The sequence below is a fragment of the Thamnophis elegans genome, chromosome Z, assembly GCF_009769535.1.
Source record: "Thamnophis elegans isolate rThaEle1 chromosome Z, rThaEle1.pri, whole genome shotgun sequence".
NCBI classification, from domain to species: domain Eukaryota; kingdom Metazoa; phylum Chordata; class Lepidosauria; order Squamata; family Colubridae; genus Thamnophis; species Thamnophis elegans.
The window spans coordinates 116121268-116141928 of record NC_045558.1 but is presented as its reverse complement, the minus strand read 5'-3'; the positions used below and the strand labels follow the sequence as shown (position 1 = coordinate 116141928).

The 20661-nt window shown below is 43.7% G+C and overlaps 1 protein-coding gene across 1 annotated transcript; it reads left to right on the top strand.

Moving 5' to 3' along the window:
* The first annotated feature begins 2687 nt into the window (after positions 1 to 2687).
* LOC116522220 (protein ADP-ribosylarginine hydrolase-like) lies at positions 2688 to 20077 on the top strand. The gene is made up of 8 exons (XM_032237003.1): positions 2688 to 2833; positions 4557 to 4786; positions 6081 to 6179; positions 11068 to 11173; positions 11275 to 11354; positions 12934 to 13117; positions 18182 to 18396; positions 19041 to 20077. Exons 1-8 carry the CDS (start codon positions 2823 to 2825, stop codon positions 19202 to 19204), a joined length of 1089 nt encoding a protein of 362 aa, XP_032092894.1. The 5' UTR covers positions 2688 to 2822; the 3' UTR covers positions 19205 to 20077.
* Positions 20078 to 20661: the final 584 nt, after the last annotated feature.

Here is a 20661-nt window from a genome sequence, read left to right as displayed (position 1 = left end):
ATTTACTTTCATCCTTTACTAACCATATGTGTTGGTTCTGTACCTGTAAATGTGGATGCTGCTGCTGTGCCCACTGTATTGACTGTGTCCAGCATAGCTATTGTAACATTAAGTGCGATATAGTTATTATAGAAGACGCGTTGGCACCCTATCTAATCACTGGATCCGGCCCGGCATACTACACACTTAAAGTAACCCCTACAGTTTTGCTTGCATTACAGGATCGGAGAGATCACGATGTGTGCGAACAGGATGCACGAAGGTATACCGCTCGGTTGGTCTATTACGCTATTAGGGATATGGTTATACGGTGTTGGGAGCAAATGCAATCTTGTTGATGTGGGCAACTTAGGATTGTGGAGCAACCCAGAGGAAAGACCCCATATCATACGATCTTATAATGTCGGATCCAGGGAAGGGGAGGGGACAACCCCCATTATGTTTTCTCCAAATTGTTGGAATGGAGTTCTACCACACCCTTGCAAACTCCCAGACCTATTTGATAAGATTGCCAGAATTACTTGTCAGTCTCGAGGTTTTTCCAACCCAGAGGTATGCCCGTATGTGGGATATCTAATGCGAAAGGGAATGTGTATAAAAGCCCGACAAAAGGGGGGAGAACCGTCTCTAGTTTTGGATTGTGGAGTCCCCCATTATTGGGGCTGGACCCGTATTACTTCCCCATCACAATTGAAATCGGGATGGCAAGGGGCATGTATAGTACAAATGCGTCCCATTGAATTTGGGGTAACTATACGAGGAAGAGCTAAGAGACGCAGAAATAAGAGAGAGGTGGGCCTTTATCAGGATAGACCACCCCTAAGCACCATTTGTATCAAGGGACTCAGCATTGTCATAAATCATGAGTACAAACCTCCCTTCCAGTTCTCATGGGATTTTTATATGCCAGTTTGCTTCCCCCTCCTAAATGTCCATTCCCTCCACTCCCCTGTTTCTATGGCAGGAAGTGGGGGCATGCAGATAGCAAGCATGCTACAGAAACCCATGCTGGAGAACGGGCTGACACTAGGAGCAAAGAATGTCCTTTGAAACCCAAACAACCAAAAGACAGATGAAAACCATGAAAATGAAACTCTCCTTTGAAGCAGTACCACTCCCCCCACCCCGACGTTTTAACTTCTTATGGTCTAGCCCAAGGTTTCTCAAGTTGGCAAATATAAGCCTTGTGGACCAGCTCCCAGAATTCTATAGCCATCATGTTGACTAGAAAATTCTGGGAGTTGAAATCCAGACATCTTAAAAGTTGCCAAGGTTGAGAAACACTGGTGTAGCAGGGTTAAGTTTTTTTGTGAGTAACTTTTGTTCCACGTACAATAATTGCCCTACCTGGCCCTACTTTGTGTATGTATAATTAACTGGAATCCAGCTGCTAAATGCCATATATAGGAGTTAGCACGCCATAAATTAAGATTATTCATTTTTCCTCCCCAATACAGACCCATGACGAAGAGGGATGAGCAATCTAGACTAAGAATTTTCAAACATTTTCAGGCCACAAGACCTGTTAATTACAAAAAATAGAAGTCCCAAACACCTGATCAAGAGGCAAAGCTCTAATGATAGAAAACCAGCTGCATTGAAAAGAATTATCTCACAGTTCTACCAAATTCTCTCTGCACTCTGCAGTTCCATGAAGCACAATCTTTTCTGATGATCTAAAACCAGTATACCTCAACCTCAGCCACTTTAAGGTGTGTGGACTTCAACTCCCAGAATTCCCCAGCCAGCATGAGAGCTGGAGAATTCTGGAAGCTTAAATCCACATACAGGAAGTCCCAGTGGTGGGATTCAGCCAGTTCACACCACTTCGGGAGAACCGGTTGTTAAGTTTCTGAGCAGTTTAGTGAACTGGTTGTTGGAAGAAATCATTAGGGCAGAGAACCGGTTGTTAACTATTTGAATCCCACCACTGGGAAGTCCTCAACTTACAACTGTAATTGAGCCCAAAATTTGTTTCTAAGTGAGACATTTGTTACCTGAGTTTTGCCCCACCCTACCACCTTTCTTGCCACAGTTAAGCGCAGTAGTTAAATTAATAACACTGTTAAGTGAATCTGACTTCCCCATTGACTTGTGAGAAGGTCTCAAAATGGCAACCACGTGGACCCTGGGACACTGCAAGCATCAAAAGCACGAGCCATTTGCCAAGTATCTGGATTTTGATTACGTAACTATGGGAATGCCACAACAGTTGCCAGTGTGAAAAATGGCCTCAAGTCACCTTTTTCATTGCCATTGTAACTTTGAATGAACTGTTGTAAGTAGAGAGCTACCTTTACTTTAAAGGTGCTGAGTTTGAGGAACACCGATCTAGCCTCTCTTTCCTCTGCAACCAGCCTGTGGAATCTAGAAATCCTAGAGATCTGTTAGGACAGGGTTCTCCAACCTCGACTTGTGGACTTCAACTCCCAGAATTCCTCAGCCAGCTTTGCTGAGGAATTCTGGGAGTTGAAGTCCACAAGTCTTAAAGTAGCAGACCACTGAACAAACCAATCCCCTGAGCCTCTTCTCTGTACGTCCATCTTACGTGATGCGAAAATCAATGAGTTATAAACAGAAAAACCTTTCGGGCAGCGACATGAAATCTCAGCAAAGCGCTGCCAGAGGGCGGGGAGCGGGGACGGACAGGCCCAACACGGTTGCGGAGGAGGGGAGGGTGGGGGACGGATTTGTAGGCTCTTTCTGTTTAAAGTCCTCCAATTGGACGAGTGGAGAGGGTAGGATCAACCCGTCGCCTGGAGAGTAGTTTTTCAAAGTCGGACGGACGAAGACAGAGCGATCGCCCCTCCCTCCCTGTAGTCATGGATGGCTCGTAAGCAGTTGTTCGCAACCCCTCTACTTCGCCTGTTAATAATCAGTAATCAATCATTAATCAATAATCATTGATTTATATTGATTGCTTATTCAGTATCCTCATCCAATCATTGCGTTGTATCTTATGATTGTGTTTTAGTCTTATGATTTATCACTAGTTGCTTGTACGTACACTGAGAGCGCTGGAGACAAATTCCTTGTGTTCACACTTGGCCAATAAAGAATTCTATAAACATGCAAATGTGTTCGATTCCTGTGGCTTTTCTCTGCAGGGCAATTGCTTTAAGAGCACGTCGTCCGCCAGATCCTCCTTTTTACCTTCTCATCTGATTCCTCGGCTTCCGTTTCCTTACCTTTTTTTTTTTTTGCAATGTGGTTCTTTCGCGGTTCTTTTAGGAGAAAGGGCGTGAGAATCCGCTAACGGCTCATATCGCGCCTCCCAGACCGCAGCAATATCACTAGCTTCAGATCGCTTTCTCCAGCAGGTAGCATTCTTGCTTAGGGAACTTGCTATCGTAATAGATGACAAGGGCATCCTATTAAGCCTGTGAAAGCGGCGCTGTACATCAGTAGAATGGAGCTCTTTTTTAAAACTCCACGCTCTGCAGTGGGCTTTCTCTTGTGTAAGTTTCCATAGGATCACAGTTGCGAACTTTCCAGATTTCAAATTATTCTAAAACCTTCCTTAAATTGAGCTTCTCTGCTGGTTGTTTGATGGATGCGCTCTTTGGCAGAAGTACCACAATGTGGTTTTGCTGTTACAGGATCTTGATTTGGAGGGTGTTTTTATGCAGCTTTCAGAGATCAGCCACAAAATTAGCTAGTTAAATTCTTACTGGAAAGTTACTACAGGTAGCCTTCGAGCCATTTGTTTAGCAACTGTTCAGATTTACAATGGTAGTGAAAAAGGTGACCTACAACATAATTTCTACAGCAGTCCTACAATCATGTGATCAAAATTTGGATTTTTGGCAACTAGTGTGTGTTCACAATGGTTGCAACATCCTAGGGTCATGTGATCACTATTTGTGACCTTTTTAGCTGGCCTCCCCCTAGCAAGTCAATGGGGAAAGCTGGATTTGCTTAACAATCATATGATTGACATAACAAGTGCTGTGATTTACCAAACCATGGCAAAAAAAAATTGTTTTTGTAAAAATTGGAGGCAATTTATTTAACAATTGCCTTGCTTAGCAATGGAAATTCTGGTCGTAGTTGTGGTTGTATGTCAAGAACTACCTGTACAGCGCACCTTCAGTTTAAGCTAATGTCTAAGCTTCTTTGTATATAGCAACTTTCCCATTTTTATTACTCTGATCTATAACTGCTAATAAAATATCAATCTGAATAAAGAGCTGCTGAGATTACAACATAGAGTCTTTTAATGTATTTTATTTTGTGCAAACTATTATTTTGTGTAAACTATAATTTTTATTTTGTGCATGCAAATTTCAGGTTAACCCTGGTGCAATCATGGCATGCTGGTTTCAAAATACTAATTCCACTAAATGTGTACCTTCCTAAGGACTGGCCAGTTTAGTTGGGGAAACGGGATGGAATACGCAACTTCAGCTAATAGATCCTAGTGAATTAATACAAGTTGCACATTTCAGAAGGATATTTTTTAAATACATTTCAATATGTTGCAACACATGCATGGGAAGGTTTTACAGTGTGTGTGTATGTGGGTGCTGCCTTTTGTAATATATTTTTTCCGGTAGCTACTGTACTCCCTCCCAAGAAGCCTATCGTGCAGCCATGGTGCTTTCTGGAGTTGGTGATGCCCTTGGATATCGCAACCAGCGCTGGGAATATTGTACTTCGGGGCCCCAGATCCATCAAGAGCTCCAGGAAATGGGGGGACTTGGCAAGATACATGTAATTCTTCCTGACTGGCCAGTCAGTGATGACACTGTGCTGCACCTGGCGACTGCTGAGGCCCTTGCTACAGGTGAGTAGTTGGAAGCAATGAGAAGCCCTGTGGTCTTATTTTGGTTTCCCCCACCCCCAAATAATACTCATCTCATGACACTTTATAAGAGTTGGTGGTTTATACAATTTATTGGTAAAATGTTCCCAGGTGCATCTGTCTCTTATCCTAGAAGGCCCTGCAGGACTTATCTAATAGTAGCAACTCCAGCTTTTAAACCAGCAGTGGCAATAGATCACCATTTTAATTCCTTGCCTGATGTTGAAAAAAGTAAGGAGGATATAAGCTGGTTAGTACTCAGCTAGGCGAATAGCAGGAAATACCAGGGTTACAGCCTAGATTAGCATTTCTTAACCTCAGCTACTTTGCATGGGTGGACTTCAATTCACAGAATTCTCCAGCCACCCTCCTTAAAGTTGCTGTGGTTAAGAAACAGTGACTAGATCAGGAGTCACCAATCCCTGGGCTGCAGCCCACTGCTGGGCTGAGGCCTATCCGCAACCAGGTCATAGGCCAGCACACGAAGGTGCGTGCATGCAGCTCGACTTGCAGTCATGCTGTGTGTCCATGTGTGTATGCACTGGCCCGCTGCTCATGCAAGTCAAGCTGAACGCATGTGCACGTCAGCCCACCACTCGCACAGCCCATTTCCCTACCTCCAGCTGGGCTATCAAGCTGCAAAAGTTGGTGACCACTGACCTAGATGACTAGAAGTCAGAAGATAATAGTGGCAGACTACTTCTGTACCGCTACCAATTAGTCAAAATGGACATGGTCAATAGGAACAGTAGCTACCTGAAACGAATTGGAGTATCTGGGTCATAGGACTTAAACAGACATTCCTAGGATACTGGCTTGCAACTAGTGCTACAAGCCTGAATTTAGATTTTGGGATTATAATATGATTTCATTTTTTTAATTCTTTGTTCAGTTTTACATAGCTGCCTTTCTTGACATTTGTGTCTTTGTGTAGCTCACATCATTTTAGGGTACTCACATTCTTAAGGTGAGTGATTCAAGACAGTGTTGAGGTATGAAGGCTCATATTCTTAGCAGTGATAACACAAATGTTTTTCTCAGCAACCTTTCTCAATTGGATGCGGTAAAGTTTGGTTGGCCTACAAGTTTTACCTCTACAATCTGCATTGTCAACAAGAGAAATACGTATTACAGGGAAAGGATTCTTCAGAAGATCCCTGGATATAGGAAATTTGAGAAAGCTTCTGTTAATGATAAACTGCATCAAGATAAGTCCTCAGCAGAGTCTCAGAGTTAAAAATAAAAATGGTTCTCTTGTGTTATCTTTTTTGCATAGGGAAGACTGGAGAGTCCTTGTTCCAGGAGCTGGCAAGATGCTATGTAGAGGCCATGAAAGATATGGAGGGAAGAAAACCTGGCCCCACCAGTATTCTGGGTAATACACCATATATTTATTTTTGCAAGTTTTAAGTACAGATAGTCCTTGACTCATAACCATTCATTTAATGACTGTTCAAAATTAGGAGGTCACTGAAAAGAGTGACTTATGACTGGTCCTCACACTTATAACCATCACAGCATCCTCACAGTCACATGATCAAAATTCAAGCACTTGGCAATCAGCATGTATTTACAATGGTTGCAGCATCCCATCTTCATGTGTTTGCCTTGTGTGACTTTTCCAGCTGGCTTCCAATAAGCCAACTCAATGTGGAAAACAGGATTCATTTAACAACTTGGAAAGTTCAATCCTGACAGACAGACCACACTTACGATCTTCACATTGTAAATTGCTCTTTGAGTTAGTCTAATATTTAAAAAGGCATGTTCGAAATTCCAGCAGATGCTCTTTATTGTAATAAAGTAGAATAACAGCATCTTGATACCTATCAGTATTTCTCTCTACCCCAGTGTTTATCAACCTTGGCAACTTTTAAGATGTTTTGACTTCAACTCCTGGAATCCAACAACATGTCTGGTTAGTGAATTGTTGAAACTGAAGTTCAAATATCTTAAAATTTCCAAGGTTGAGAAGGAGTGTTCTACGTGATCTTGTGGCAAAACAAAATTCAGCTGGGTTTATTTTGAATTTCTCACACTTTCATCTTCTTTTCTGCCTTAAAAATTCATTCCTTTCTTTCCCTGATTGCTTGCCCATTCCTTACCCTTCCCAACTTTAGCTGTACATTTCTTTACACAAAGAGTGAGTAACACCCTAAAATAACACAGCTAATATATTGTAGTAAAATAGAATAACTGAATCTTGAAACCTAGCAGTGTTTCTCTCTCTACCCCAGTGTTTCTCAATCTTGGCAACTTTAAGATGTTTAGACTTCAACTCCTGGAATTCAACAACATGTCTGGTTAACGAATTGTTGACACTGAAGTCCGGATATCTTAAAGTTGCCAAGGCTGAGAAAGAATCTTTTACATGACCTTGTGGGTTTATTTTGAATTTTTTAGACTTTCCTCTTCTTTTCTGCCTTAAAAATTCATTCCTCCTTTCTTTCCTTACAGCTTATCTATTCCTTCCCCCTTCTCCAAGGTTAGCTCTAAATTTCTTTACAGAGAGAGTGACAGCATAAGGTTACACAGCAAATGTACAATAGAAACTATAACTAAACAATAGATCTTTTATCACCACTCAGTCAGAGCCACAATTAAAAACAGTCATGTTATGGATGACAGTTATATTTTTGTTCACTTTTTTGTACACTTTTCATTAAAACATTTAAACAATAAGATAAAACTAATACAAGCCAATGTAAAGCATGGGGAAAAAAAGAAAAAAGCAAAAAGTGCAAGAAAGATGTAAAACAGAAAACAAAAAATGTAGAGAGATGACTTCCGATGTTTTTCACAACAATTATAAATACCAATATACTTTATCCTTTATCTCGAAAGTTATATTATTCTATCATGTCTAATCATCACCAATAGAACTTAGACTTATATACCGCTTTACAGTGCTTTATAGCCCTCTCTAAGCAGTTTACTGGGTCAGCATATTGTCCCCAACAATCTGGATCCTCATTTCATTAACCTTGGAAGGATGAAAGGCTGAGTTAACCTTGAGCCTGGTGAGGATCAAACATCTAGCAGTGAGCAGAGTCAGCCTGCAATACTCCATTCTAACCACTGCACCACCACGACTCCTAAACCATCAATCACATGTAATTTTTTTAAAAAATTCAAAAAACCCATAATCGATGAATTTAGTTATTTCCTTTTCTTTAACTAAAGAAGAAAAAAGATTTAATTTCAGTTTCAGGAAGGGAATAAAAAATAGTTTTAAAAAAGTAGTCAAGTTTTTGGCAATGGTTTGTTCTCTAAGCTTGTTTCAATTTAGTTTCTGAATGTTTCATTACCAGACTAGGTAACATCATCATCAGGGTTTTCTTGTCCTATTCTCTTTAGCTTATCAATGTCTTGTGTGCCAGTTTGGTCAGTTGGCTATGTGATTGGTTGTTCATTTGGAGCTACATTTAAATTCTGAGCAGCTGATTGGTTCTCTTGTTGATTGGTCGTTTGAATGGTCTGGTTTTTTAATGTATTCATATGCTGGATCTACATCAGACCTATCAAATTGGCCCACAGGCCGGATATGGCCTGTGTAGGCCACACCCACCCCGGCTCCACAAAGGCAAAAAACGTGATACATCAATACAATACAATAGTAGAATTGGAAGGGACCTTGGAGGTCTTCTAGTCCAACCTCCTGTCTAGGCAGGAAACCTTATACCGTTCCAGACAAATGGCTATCCAACATCTTCTTAAAGACTTCCAGTGTTGGGGCATTCACAACTTCTGAAGGCAAGCTGTTCCACTGGTTAATTGTTCTAATTGTCAGGAACTTTTTCCTCAGTTTTAAGTTGCTTCTCTCCTTGATTAGTTTCCACCCATTGCTTCTTGTTCTGTCCTTAGGTGCTTTGGAGAATAGTTTGACTCCCTCTTCTCTGTGGCAACCCCTGAGATATTGGAACACTGCTATCATGTCTCCTCTAGTCCTTCTTTTCATTAATCTAGACATACCCAGTTCCTTCAACCGTTCTCAATATGTTTTAGTCTCCAGTCCCCTAATCATCTTTGTTGTTCTTCTCTGCACTCTTTCTAGAATCTCCATATCTTTTCTACATTGCGGCGACCAAAACTGAATGCAGTATTCCAAGTGTGGCCTTACCAAGGCATTATAATGTGGTATTAACACTTCACGTGATCTTGATTCTATCCCTCTGTTTATGTAGCCTAGAACTGTGTTGGCTTTTTTGGCAGCTGCTGCACACTGCTGGCTCATATTTAAATGATTGTCCACTAGGACTCCAAGATCCCTCTCACAACTATTGAGGAATCCTATTATTGAGGAAAGTAACACCTATACTGTACTTGTGCATTTGTTTTTCTTGCCTAAATATAGAACCTTACTCTTTTCACCATTGAATTTCATTTTATTAGATAGTGCCCAATGTGCAAGTTTGTCAAAATCCTTCTGTATCTTAAGCCTGTTTTCTGGAGCAAAGTTGGCTATTCCTGCCAACTTGGTGCCATCTGCAAATTTAATGAGTTCCCAATTTATTCCCTCATTCAAATCATTGATGAAGATGTTGAAGAGTACTGGGCCTAAAACAAAGCCTTGGGGTACTCCACTGCATACTTCCCTCCATGTAGATGCAGTTCCATTGAGGACTACACGTTGAGTGCGGTTGATCAGCCAGTTACGAATCCATCTGGTGATGCTGTCCAACTCACATTCTTCTACTTTATCTAGTAGTAGGTTATGGTCTACCTTATCAAATGCCTTACTGAAGTCCAAGTAAACTATATCGATGGCATTCTTCTTGTCCACTAATTTTGTCATTTTGTCACTTTGTCAAAGAATGCAATAAGATTAGTCTGGCATGATCTGTTTTTGGTAAACCCATGTTGGCGTTTGGCTATTACTTTGTTTACTTCTAGGTGTTCGCTAATTCGTTGCTTGATTATCTTTTCCAGAATCTTTCCCGGTATTGAGGTCAGCTGATAGGTCTATAGATTCCTGGATCTATTTTCCCCCCCTTTTTTGAAGATGGGAACCACATCAGCTCTTTTCAGTCCTCTGGCAGTTCCCCGGTGCTCCAGGATCTCTGAAAGCTATAGTTCAGTGGTTCTGAGATCTCATCTGCCAATTCCTTTAGAACCCTGGGGTGTAATCCGTCCGGTCCTGATGATTTGAACTCATCTAGGGTACACAGGTGCTCACTTACCATTTTCTTCCCTATTTTAATTTGTGTTCCTAATCTGATTTTTGTGGTGCTGTTTTTGATAGGTTGGACTGTTTTATCCCTTTGTGTAAAGACAGATACAAAAAATGAGTTAAATAGTTCTGCTTTCTTCCTGTTGCTTGTCACCTTCTTGCCACTTTCTCCCAGCAATGGACCAATTGTTTCCTTAAACTTTTTCTTGTCTTTAACATGTTGGAAGAAGCTTTTTTGTTATTTTTTACTTTTGTGGCAAGCCTTTCTTCATTGTGAGCCTTAGCTTTCATTACTTCATCTTTACAGGCTCGGGCTATTTGTTGATATTCTGCCTTAGTTATGTCCCCCTCTTTCTACTTTTTATACTTAACTTTTTTGTCTTTCAATTTGTCAGAGAGTTCTTTATGCAGCCATGCTGGTTTCTTTTGAGAGCTGTTATTTTTCTTCTTCATTGGTATTGTGCTAGACTGAGCTTTTGTAATCTCATTTTTCAAAATTTCCCAAGCTTCTTGAGTTGTTTTCCCCTTGAGGATTCTCATCCATGGAATTCTTCCCAAGTTCTAAGTTTATTATCACAATCTGATTTGCATTGCAATTAAGTTGCAATTACACCCCTAATCTAGATCAATATGCTTATATGAATACATAAGAAACCAGACCAGTCAAATGACTAATCAATAAGAGAACCAATCAGCTTCTCAGAATTTAAATGTAGGTCCAAACAAACAACCAATCATGCGATCAATTGACCACACTGGCACACAAGACATTTATAAGCTAAGGAGAACAGGACAGGACAATCCTACTGCTGATGTTACCTAGTCTGGTAATGAAATGTTCAGAAACTAAATTGAAACAATCTTGGAGAGCAAACCACTGCCAAAATCTAAAACCTGAGCTACAAGTATTTTCTATAATTTCAAAATAGTCAAGTTTATTTAGCTATACACAAATCTTCCATTTTAGATCAAAAGTTTTATTGTTTTGTAAACGAGTACAATATCCAGGACAAAGGATGTCTAACTGAAAATCCAAAGTCATTTGGCCAATAAAAATATCAGTGTGCTATTCTCCCCCCCAATCTGCTTCTAGGAACATCTCAGCTACGTCCAGGAGAGCCAGGTGGATATCACATTCCCTTCAACTCTTACGCAACTGGTTGTGGTGCAGCTATGAGATCCATGTGCATTGGGCTGAGGTAATACATGTTGGAGAAGAAAATTCGTGCAAAGTAGCGATAGCAGAATGATCAAAGGTCAACACAAGATCATCCTGATTCTCAACCAATATCTCTTCCAGGTATCCTCAGCCTTCTGATCTCAACACCTTGATCAAAGTCAGCATAGAAAGTGGAAGAATGACACATCACCACCCCACAGGTAAAGGGATATACGGGGCCATTGTTGCATGACTGACTGAGCTCAAGGCTTAAGAAAAGTAAAAGCAAAACAAAATAAGGTTATATTTATATTAGGCAGATTTTCTACAATACAGAAAAGTTGTCCCAGGGTTGGGCCTGCAGTAGTAACACAGGTTGAGCAGGCTTCTTTCCATGTAACAGGATGTGGTGGTAGAGTCTGAAGCAGTACAGTTGGCTTTTTTGAGGTGTAGATGAAGGACCTGTTGTTGTGCTGAAGTTTTCTGAGTTGCTAAACACGAGTGCTAAACACCAGTGATTGTTATTGCGTTGATGACATCACAAATACTGTATAATACATACGTTTCCTATCTATCTTCCTTGATGTAATCTGAATGGGATTTTTTTTAAATAAATAGGGCCAAGCCATTTCCCCCCCAAATTATTATTGGAAAAATTCTGTTTGAGTGTATTCCTAATATGTAAAATCCTAGGAAAAACCAGGCAATTTCTATGTGAATCATCTTTTAGAGATTCTAAACCCTTCTTCGCTTGTGCAGTAGCCAAACTGCCACAATAAAAATAAGGCAAATTTGGTCTCAGGAATAAATGCTTCTGTTTTATTCATCAATTGAACTTTCAATCAATCAGGTTTTTTTTATAGTTACAGATCAGGATTATCAATTCAGCTTTATGTCTTAGTTTTCTTGTTTTAGGCAATATGTGTTCATAGTGGGAACTCGGTGGCTCAGTGGCTAAGAGGCTGAGCTTGTCGATCAGAGGTCGGCAGTTCAGTGGTTCAAATCCCTAGTGCCACGTAAAAGAGTGAGCTCCCGTTACTTGTCCCAGCTTCTGCACACCTAGCAGTTCGAAAGCACGTAAAAAATGCAAGTAGAAAAATAGGGAACACTTTGGTAGGAAGGTAACAGCGTTCCATGCTCCTATGGAGTTTAGTCATGCCGGCCACATGACCATGGAGACCTCTTTGGACAGCGCTGGCTCCTTGACTTTGAAACAGAGATGGGCATCGCTCCCTAGAGTCGGGAATGATTAGCACATATGTGCGAGGGGAATCTTTGCCTTTTATTTTACTTCATAGATTGTAATATTTTAGATGCACTGTTTACACTTGCAGTACACGTAGTGTAGTTTTTATGAAATTTCTTGTCCTATGAAAATCCTTTGGGGATGAGCTTAGCTATGTTGTCTGTTTCCTTTTCTCTCCTTACTCTTTTGGTGCTAGAAATTTTTGTGAAGCCTCACAACACACCCATTGTCAAAGCCAACTCTCATTCACATGCTCTTATCTATGTGGTCGCTAGAAGTGGAAAACAATTTGATAGAGCATAATCGATCATAGTACCCTATGTTACCCTTTTATTACAGAGACTCTCGTTATGTTCATATTTTATCTCACCCATTTTATTTTATTTTTGTGTTGCACATTTGGCTGGTCATTGAACAAGGTTGTTATACAGGCCTTAACTTTGGAAGCTTGGGAATAAATTTCAGTAATTCAGTCAAAAAGAAAAAAAAAGATGGGGGGGGGGTGGACTACAGAGTCCTGAAAGACACGTCCTTTCTCTACTTCCTCTGTATAGGTTATCTGGGATCTCTGGCTTCGGCTCTCTTCACTGCGTATGCTGTCCAGGGACTGCCCCTTGAGCTCTGGGGATGTGGGTTGCTGAAGACTCTGCCTCTTGCCCTGGAATACATCCAGGCTGCTGGGATTGAGACTGAAGCCAATGTAGCAGCTTGGTCCTATTTCCAAGAGAAGTGGGAATGGTAAGTAGTTGGGGCAGGAGAGGAAACAAGGAATGCAGGGTTTTTTATTACAACTGGAAGCCATAGAAGAGGGCAAATGCGATTCAAAAATGTGGTAGGTAGGTAGGTAGGTAGGTAGGTAGGTAGGTAGGTAGGTAGGTAGGTAGAGATAGATAGATAGATAGATAGATAGATAGATAGATAGATAGATAGATAGGTTCCACCACAAAACCGCGGTAGACAATTGCACGCTCGACAAAAGCGCGTACGTGACGTCATCACAGCGCGACGAAAACATCGCGCTGTGAGCGGTAAATTTAAAATTAAAGCGAAAACCTTACCCTAACCCCCCCAAACCTAACCCTAAACCTAACCCTTAACCTAACCCTAAACCTAACGCTAAACCTAACGGTAACCCTTAATCTAATGCTAAACCTAACCCTAATGCTTAACGTAACCCTAAACCTAACCCTTAACCTAACCCTAACCCTAACCCTAACCCTTACCTTTATGTGAATCGGCTTGCTTTAATTTTATTTTAATTTTAATTTCATTTATTTTTTAATTTTTTTCGTCGCGCTGCTGATGACGTCAGGTACGCGCTTTCATCGAGCGTGGTTTTGTCGACCGCGGTTTTGACGGGTCACGAGATAGATAGATAGATAGATAGATAGATAGATAGATAGATAGATAGATAGATAGATAGATAGATAGATAGATAGATGATAGGTAGGTAAGTAGATAATCACATACACACAATTTGAAGAACAATTTTTTTCAGGATCTACTTTCCCAATTTGGGACTATTTCAACTGGTACAGAGGAAGGGAGAAATCATAGTTCCTAGTTTGCAAAGTTTTTTGCAAAGACTTTTATGTTTCTTCTGCTCCTATGCTTGTACCAGCGAAGGGTCAGAGTTCATGAGTGTGCTGATAATAACACATTAATAACTATTCCCTGAGCCAAGCAGGTGAAATATTGTGTGTTCACTGCTTTGAGTTATTTATACAAATAATAAAGTCAGGATATAAATAAATAAGATCATCTAGGAACAGCTATTAGGCCAGAATATAGTGGCATGGGAAATTACCAATGCATCACACTAAACCCATTTAACGGCCCTATGAGTCCCACTCCGAGACCAGATGGCGCGAGTAACAAGGACCCTGGTCTCCGGCTGTTGTCGCTAAATGCCAGGTCTGTTGTCCACAAAGCTCCCCTCGTCCGGGACTTAATTTTAGACGAGGGGGCAGACCTGGCGTGTATTACTGAAACCTGGCTGGGCCCGGAGGGAGGAGTCCCCCTCGTAGAAATGTGCCCAGAAGGATTTCAGGTGCTTCATCAGCCGAGAGCTCAGGGAAGGGGTGGGGGTGTGGCTATTGTTATTCGGGAGTCTTTTGTTCCTCGTAGGATCCCTGCTCCGGAGCTTGTCGGGAGTGAGTCCCTGCTGCTGAAGTTGGACCTCAAGGGTCAAGTGGGCCTGCTGTTAACGTACCTGCCTCCCAACTGCGTTGCAGCAGCCCTCCCCTCGCTCCTCGAGTCGGTAGCCGAGCTGGCAGCTGAGTTCCCCAGGCTTATGGTCCTGGGGGACTTCAACTTGCCTACGCTCGGTGAACACTCTGATGGGGCGCAGGAGTTCATGGCTTCCATGACAGCCATGGGCTTGACCCAGATAATTCGGGGCCCTACCCACTCAGCGGGTCACACGCTCGACCTCGTATTTCTCTCGGAGCAGTGGAGTTGTGATCTTGGTCTGAGGGGTAATGAGATCATACCCCTGTCGTGGTCAGACCACTGCCTACTGAGGCTTGACTTCCGGAGACCAAACCCCCACTGTAGGGAGGAGGAACCGACCAAGTGGTTCCGCCCCAAGCGACTGATGGACCCCTTGAGGTTCCAGACGGAGCTTGGGGTTATTCCTGACACTCTCGCCCACAATCCGGTAGAAACTCTGGTTGCTGCCTGGCACTCGGCAGCATCGGAGTCCCTCGACCGGATTGCGCCACTACGGCCACTCTGAGGTGGTGGATCCCGGAGGCCTCCTTGGTTCACCGAGGAGCTCCGGGAGAGGAAACGCCGAAGGAGACGCCTAGAGCACCTGTGGAGGTCCGATAGATCCGAATCGAACCGAGCACTTTTAACAATCTGCACCAAGGAATACATCAGGGCACTTAGGGCAACAAAAAGAGCATACATTGCCTCCTTGGTTGCGTCCGCCGAGTCCCGTCCAGCCGCCCTGTTTAGGATAACCTGTTCCCTCTTAAACAAGAGGGATACGGGGGACCCCTTGCAGGGTAGGGCTGAAGACTATGCCCAGTTCTTGGCGGACAAAGTTGCTCAGTTTCGGTCGGATCTGGACTTCACCCTTGCAGACCCAGCCGAGGCACGAGTGGACGACTTGGTTGACCAGCGCTGGGTTGAGTTTCAGGATGTTACCCCCGGGGACGTGGACAAGGCCATGAGGGCTGTGAGTGCCTCCACCTGTGTACTGGACCCGTGTCCCTCCTGGCTGGTAGCTAACAGCAGGGAGGTGACACGGAGCTGGATCCAAGCGGTTATTACCGCCTCGCTTCGGGAGGGGCACTTCCCCGCCGCACTTAAAACGGCGGTGGTGAGACTCCTCCTGAAGAAACCATCTCTGGATCCAGCTGTACTTAACAACTATCGTCCAGTCTCCAACCTCCCCTTTATTGGGAAGGTTGTTGAGAAGGTGGTGGCCTACCAGCTTCAGCGGTCCTTGGAGGAAGCCGATTACCTGGACCCCTTCCAGTCCGGCTTCAGACCTGGTTACAGCACAGAAACCGCTTTGGTCGCATTGACCGATGATCTCTGGAGAGCCAGGGATGGAGGTTATCCCTCCATCTTGGTTCTTCTTGACCTCTCAGCGGCTTTCGATACCATCGACCATGGTATCCTTCTGCGACGACTGTGGGAGGTGGGGGTGGGAGGCACTGTTTTGCAGTGGTTCTCCTCCTACCTCTCGGACAGGTCGCAGTCGGTGTTGGTCGGGGGACAGAGATCGACCATGAGGCCCCTAACATATGGGGTGCCGCAGGGGTCGGTCCTGTCCCCCGTACTATTTAACATCTACATGAAACCGCTGGGCGAGATCATTCGGAGGCACGGGATAAGATACCATCAATATGCGGACGATACACAGCTGTATCTGTCCGCCCCGTGCCAACTCAATGAAGCGGTGGACGTGATGAACCAGGGTCTTGAGGCCGTTAGAGACTGGATGCGGGCTAACAAGCTTGTACTCAACCCAGAAAAGACCGAGTGGCTGTTGTGTTTCCCTCCCAACAATTTGGCTAGCATTCCATCACTCAGGCTGGGGGGTCAAATTTTACACCCCTCAGACAGGGTTCGCAACTTGGGAGTCCTCCTGGATCCACAGCTGACCTTTGATCACCACCTATCGGCTGTGACCAGGGGGGCATTCGCCCAGGTTCGCCTGGTGCGCCAGTTGCGACCCTACCTGAATCGGGAGGCTCTCACAACAGTCACTCGTGACCTCTAGGCTGGAATACTGCAACGTGCTCTACATGGGGCTGCCCTTGAAGAGCATCCGGCGACTTCAGCTAGTCCAGAATGCGGCCGCGCGAGTGATTGTGGGTGCACCTCGGATCACCCACATAACACCTATCCTCCGCGAGCTGCACTGGCTACCTGTTGATCTCCGTGTGCGCTTCAAGGTGCTTCTTACCACCTATAAAGCCCTCCATGGTAGTGGATCTGGGTACTTGGGAGACCACCTCCTGCCGATTACCTCCTCGAGACCGATTAGATCTCATAGATTAGGCCTCCTCCGAGTGCCATCTGCCAGCCAGTGCCGGCTGGCCACTACCCGGAGGAGAGCCTTTTCAGTGGTAGCTCCGACCCTCTGGAACGAGCTCCCCGTGGGGATCCGTACCCTCACCACCCTTCAGACCTTCCGCGCAGCCCTCAAGAACTGGCTATCCTGCCAGGCCTGGGGGTAGAGATTGATCTGCCCCCACCCGAATGTTGGATGAATGTTGTTTACTTTTTAATTATATGTAATGTTATATGTTATTGTCTGTATCCCCCTTCCTATGAGTTGTTAGCCGCCCTGAGTCCCCTCAGGGAAAAGGGGGGCCTATAAATAAACCCATTCACATTCACATTCACATTCACACTACAAGCTTCACTAGCTTCCTATAAGCTTTCAGGTACAATTCAAGGTGCTGGTTACCAACTACAAATCCCTTCTAAATCCTGTCTGCAGTTATCTCTATCTGCCCCCTGGGATCCAGCAGGGTGAGTATGTGTCCTTCTAGGAAACAAAGTCATTAAGTGGGAGTCAGGAAGTGTGCCTTCTCTGTCTGAAAAACACCTGCTCTTTAGAGCAGCATATTCCTCCCCCAAATTCCAGAGGTCTCTGAACCTGTTAGCCTTCCACCTGTTTCCCCCACCCCCCAAGTATATGGACCCGAGGTTAAAGTTGGGCCAAAGAGTCCACCTGAGAATGATTTGAGGCTCAGTTTATGTCTGTGGAGATTCTCAGTTATCCAGGTCATAGTTGTCCAAAAGTGCTTTTTCAAAAGGCAAGTGGAGCCAGAGGAAGCCTCTTTTAGCATGAAAGGTAAATTATGCAGAAAAGCGAGTGTCTAAGAAATGGTGGCACCATTTATTGTCCGTTTTGAACGGCTGGTTCTTCCACAGTGACCTTGCATGGTTGCCCTACCCCAGCCAGGGAAGCAATCTGAGAGCATCCGGCTACTCGGGAGCAAAAGGGTTGACTTCCAAAACCTCCCCTTTCCCAGGGAGGTTTCTAGAACTGTGGAGAATCTGCAGCAGAGGTCAAGGAATTTCCTACAGCCCAGGGGCTTCTTCTGCTGGCAAAAAAACAACAACCGAAAACCCCAAAGTCCAGATGCCTTTTGAAAAAAGCACTTTGGGGGAAGATCAGATTATGTTTACTCTTCATGCTATATTGTGCTGTGCTTTGTCCTTTTGTTTACTTTGTTTTTTTAGTCCTATGCCACCCTCCCAGAATCCCTATTTATGAGCTGGGCAGCCGTATAACTAGAATAAGTAAATGTAACTTCATTACCACACATTTAGGTACCTCTCAGAACGGGGTCTCATCGATGGCCGGGGCCCAGTTCGATTCCCTCCTGCCTACGGTCCTGCCGAGCGGGATGTCATCTACAAAACCTTCAGCCTGGATGGATGGGCTGGGCGCAGCGGCCACGATGCCCCCATTATTGCTTATGATGCCCTCCTGGGTGCTGGGAGCAGCTGGGAGCAGCTCTGTGGACGTTCCATGTTCCATGGTGGTGAGTGAAAACCTCCCCTGTAAAATGCTTGACCCTAGAACTAGCTGACAATGTGCTGTTCCAAACACACACACACACACACACACACACAATAGGTGTTAGGAGTCTTTATTAAGGCTTCCTTACCTTCCTTACCCTCAGGGCAAAGACAAAGGCAAGGCAAGAACACACAGCAAAGAAATGGACATGTCGTTCCCAGCATCATTTCGCTTCCCTTACTGAGCTAAATAGCTGCTTCTTGATGCAGTTCATCAAGAGGGGTGAGGCTGCCTCCTCCTGAGTAATCTGGCTGACCTTCTTTATGCCTGCCTCCTCTCAGGCCTATATGTTCTCTGATCTAGAGGAGGAGGTAGTTCTTCTTCATCTCCATCAACCAGCTGGATGCCCTCCCAACCCAAAGCCTCTGGGCTTCCCATCTGCAGCTGTGCCTCTCCTGTCTCTAACTCAGCCGGCTACTTGTCCGGTTTTTCCCCTGTGCTCAGCTCCTTCACTCCTGACTCATAGCTCTCTGCTACTGGCACATCCTTCTCTGAACTAGCATCTGTAGAGATGTCTGGGGAAGCATTCAGAGGAATTATTACAGCCGCTCATAATCTCTCTCTCTCTCTCTCTCTCTCTCTTTGTATGTTTCCCATGTCCTCCAGGAGACAGTGACTCCACAGGGGTGATCGCAGCTTGCTGCTGGGGCCTTACATATGGTCTCCAAGACATCCCATCTGGAAATCACATGGAACTGGAATACCGAGACAGGATGGTCTCTGCAGCTGACTCTCTCTATCGCCTGGCTTGGGAGCAGGGGTCTGTTTGAGAAGCCGTTCCCATATCTAATATCCTCAATTCCTGGGAAGGCATAAGCTGAAAACTTTCAATAGATTGAAAACTGCTGCTTTCAAAATAAATTGTAGCTGTATTCTGTCTTGCTTTTATGAGCAGCAAACAAGTTCGGCATCCATTCCTATTCTGACACAAGAATGCCAGCAGTGCTCTTATTAAAAATAAATTATCATAAATATATCTAGGTGCATCACCTTTATTAAAAAAGCTAATAATGAAGCCTAAAATTGCAGGTAACACAGGCAGAGGCATTACAAGGTGATGTTCATATTTTAGCATGGCATCTGTGCCTCCTTTTGAAGTTCAGGCAATCATGCTTTCTCATTTGTTTATTTTTTTATTTGTAGCCCCACAATTATTGCTTTTACAAAGAGGGCAGTATATTTACTGCCTTGAGCCATTTGTAAAAATAATGACAGGATAGAAAAATAACTAATGGTCCTCTCACAATAACATTCCTGTAAACTGACTTGGGTTGAGATAGAGTGACTGGCCCAATTCACCCAGATGGCTTTCATACCTAAGGAGAGAAAAGAATTCACAATCTCCCATTTTCTAGCCTACTGCCTTAACCACTAGATCAAACTGGCTCTTCAGTTTGGCTTTTTAGCCAGAGCCCTTTTTAAAAAAAATGTGCCTATTCATGAACTAAACAATTGGGAGTGTATTTGGAGTTCTGTGGTGTTGGCAAGTGTTAAAGCAACAAGCCTGGATGGGAAAGGGGAATATGCAAAGTATTTTAAGGATGTTCTGTCTTTTCTCTCATCTAATCAATATCTTGTTGCTTTCTGAGGCATCAATTTTACAATTAGAAACCCCACCCCGCAATAAACATGTTTTCACTTTGCCTGAAGTTCTTGTGATATGGGGGGGGGGGGAAGAGGCATGAAAAAGCTACTTTGCAAAATTAATGTCTCACAGGTTTAGAGATCACTTTCTTGTCATCCATGCCACTTTGGATGCCTGAGATTTAAAGGCAACACCTGGATCTTTAAACACTGGGCTGTTTACCAGACCAAAGAGGTGGCAGGTCCAACCTCATAAAACAGCCCAGGCTACAGGACACCTGAGCCAGCCTGTCTGAATAAACTTGCATAACAATGTTCATTGGCAAGGTTTCATTTGTCAGAGCTTACCCCTGGACTTTGACTTTGCTTGGACTCTGGAATAGTCAGGGCATTGACTGGCATGAAAAATGCTGAAGCAGCAGTAAATGGGGCAAAAGGAGGCAGGGCAGTTGCTGCAAAAAGCTGCTTGGAAGAGAAAACAGGAAATCTCCAGCATGGAAGATCTATAAAGAACAAATTGTTCACCTCTCCTCTTCAAAACCAGAATGCTTTATGTTCCTGAATCTAAAGCAGCTTCACTGGGGCATCCTACATTTTTAAAAATAAAAGAAAGCAAAGCTATAAAATGCAACAGTTTTGAAAT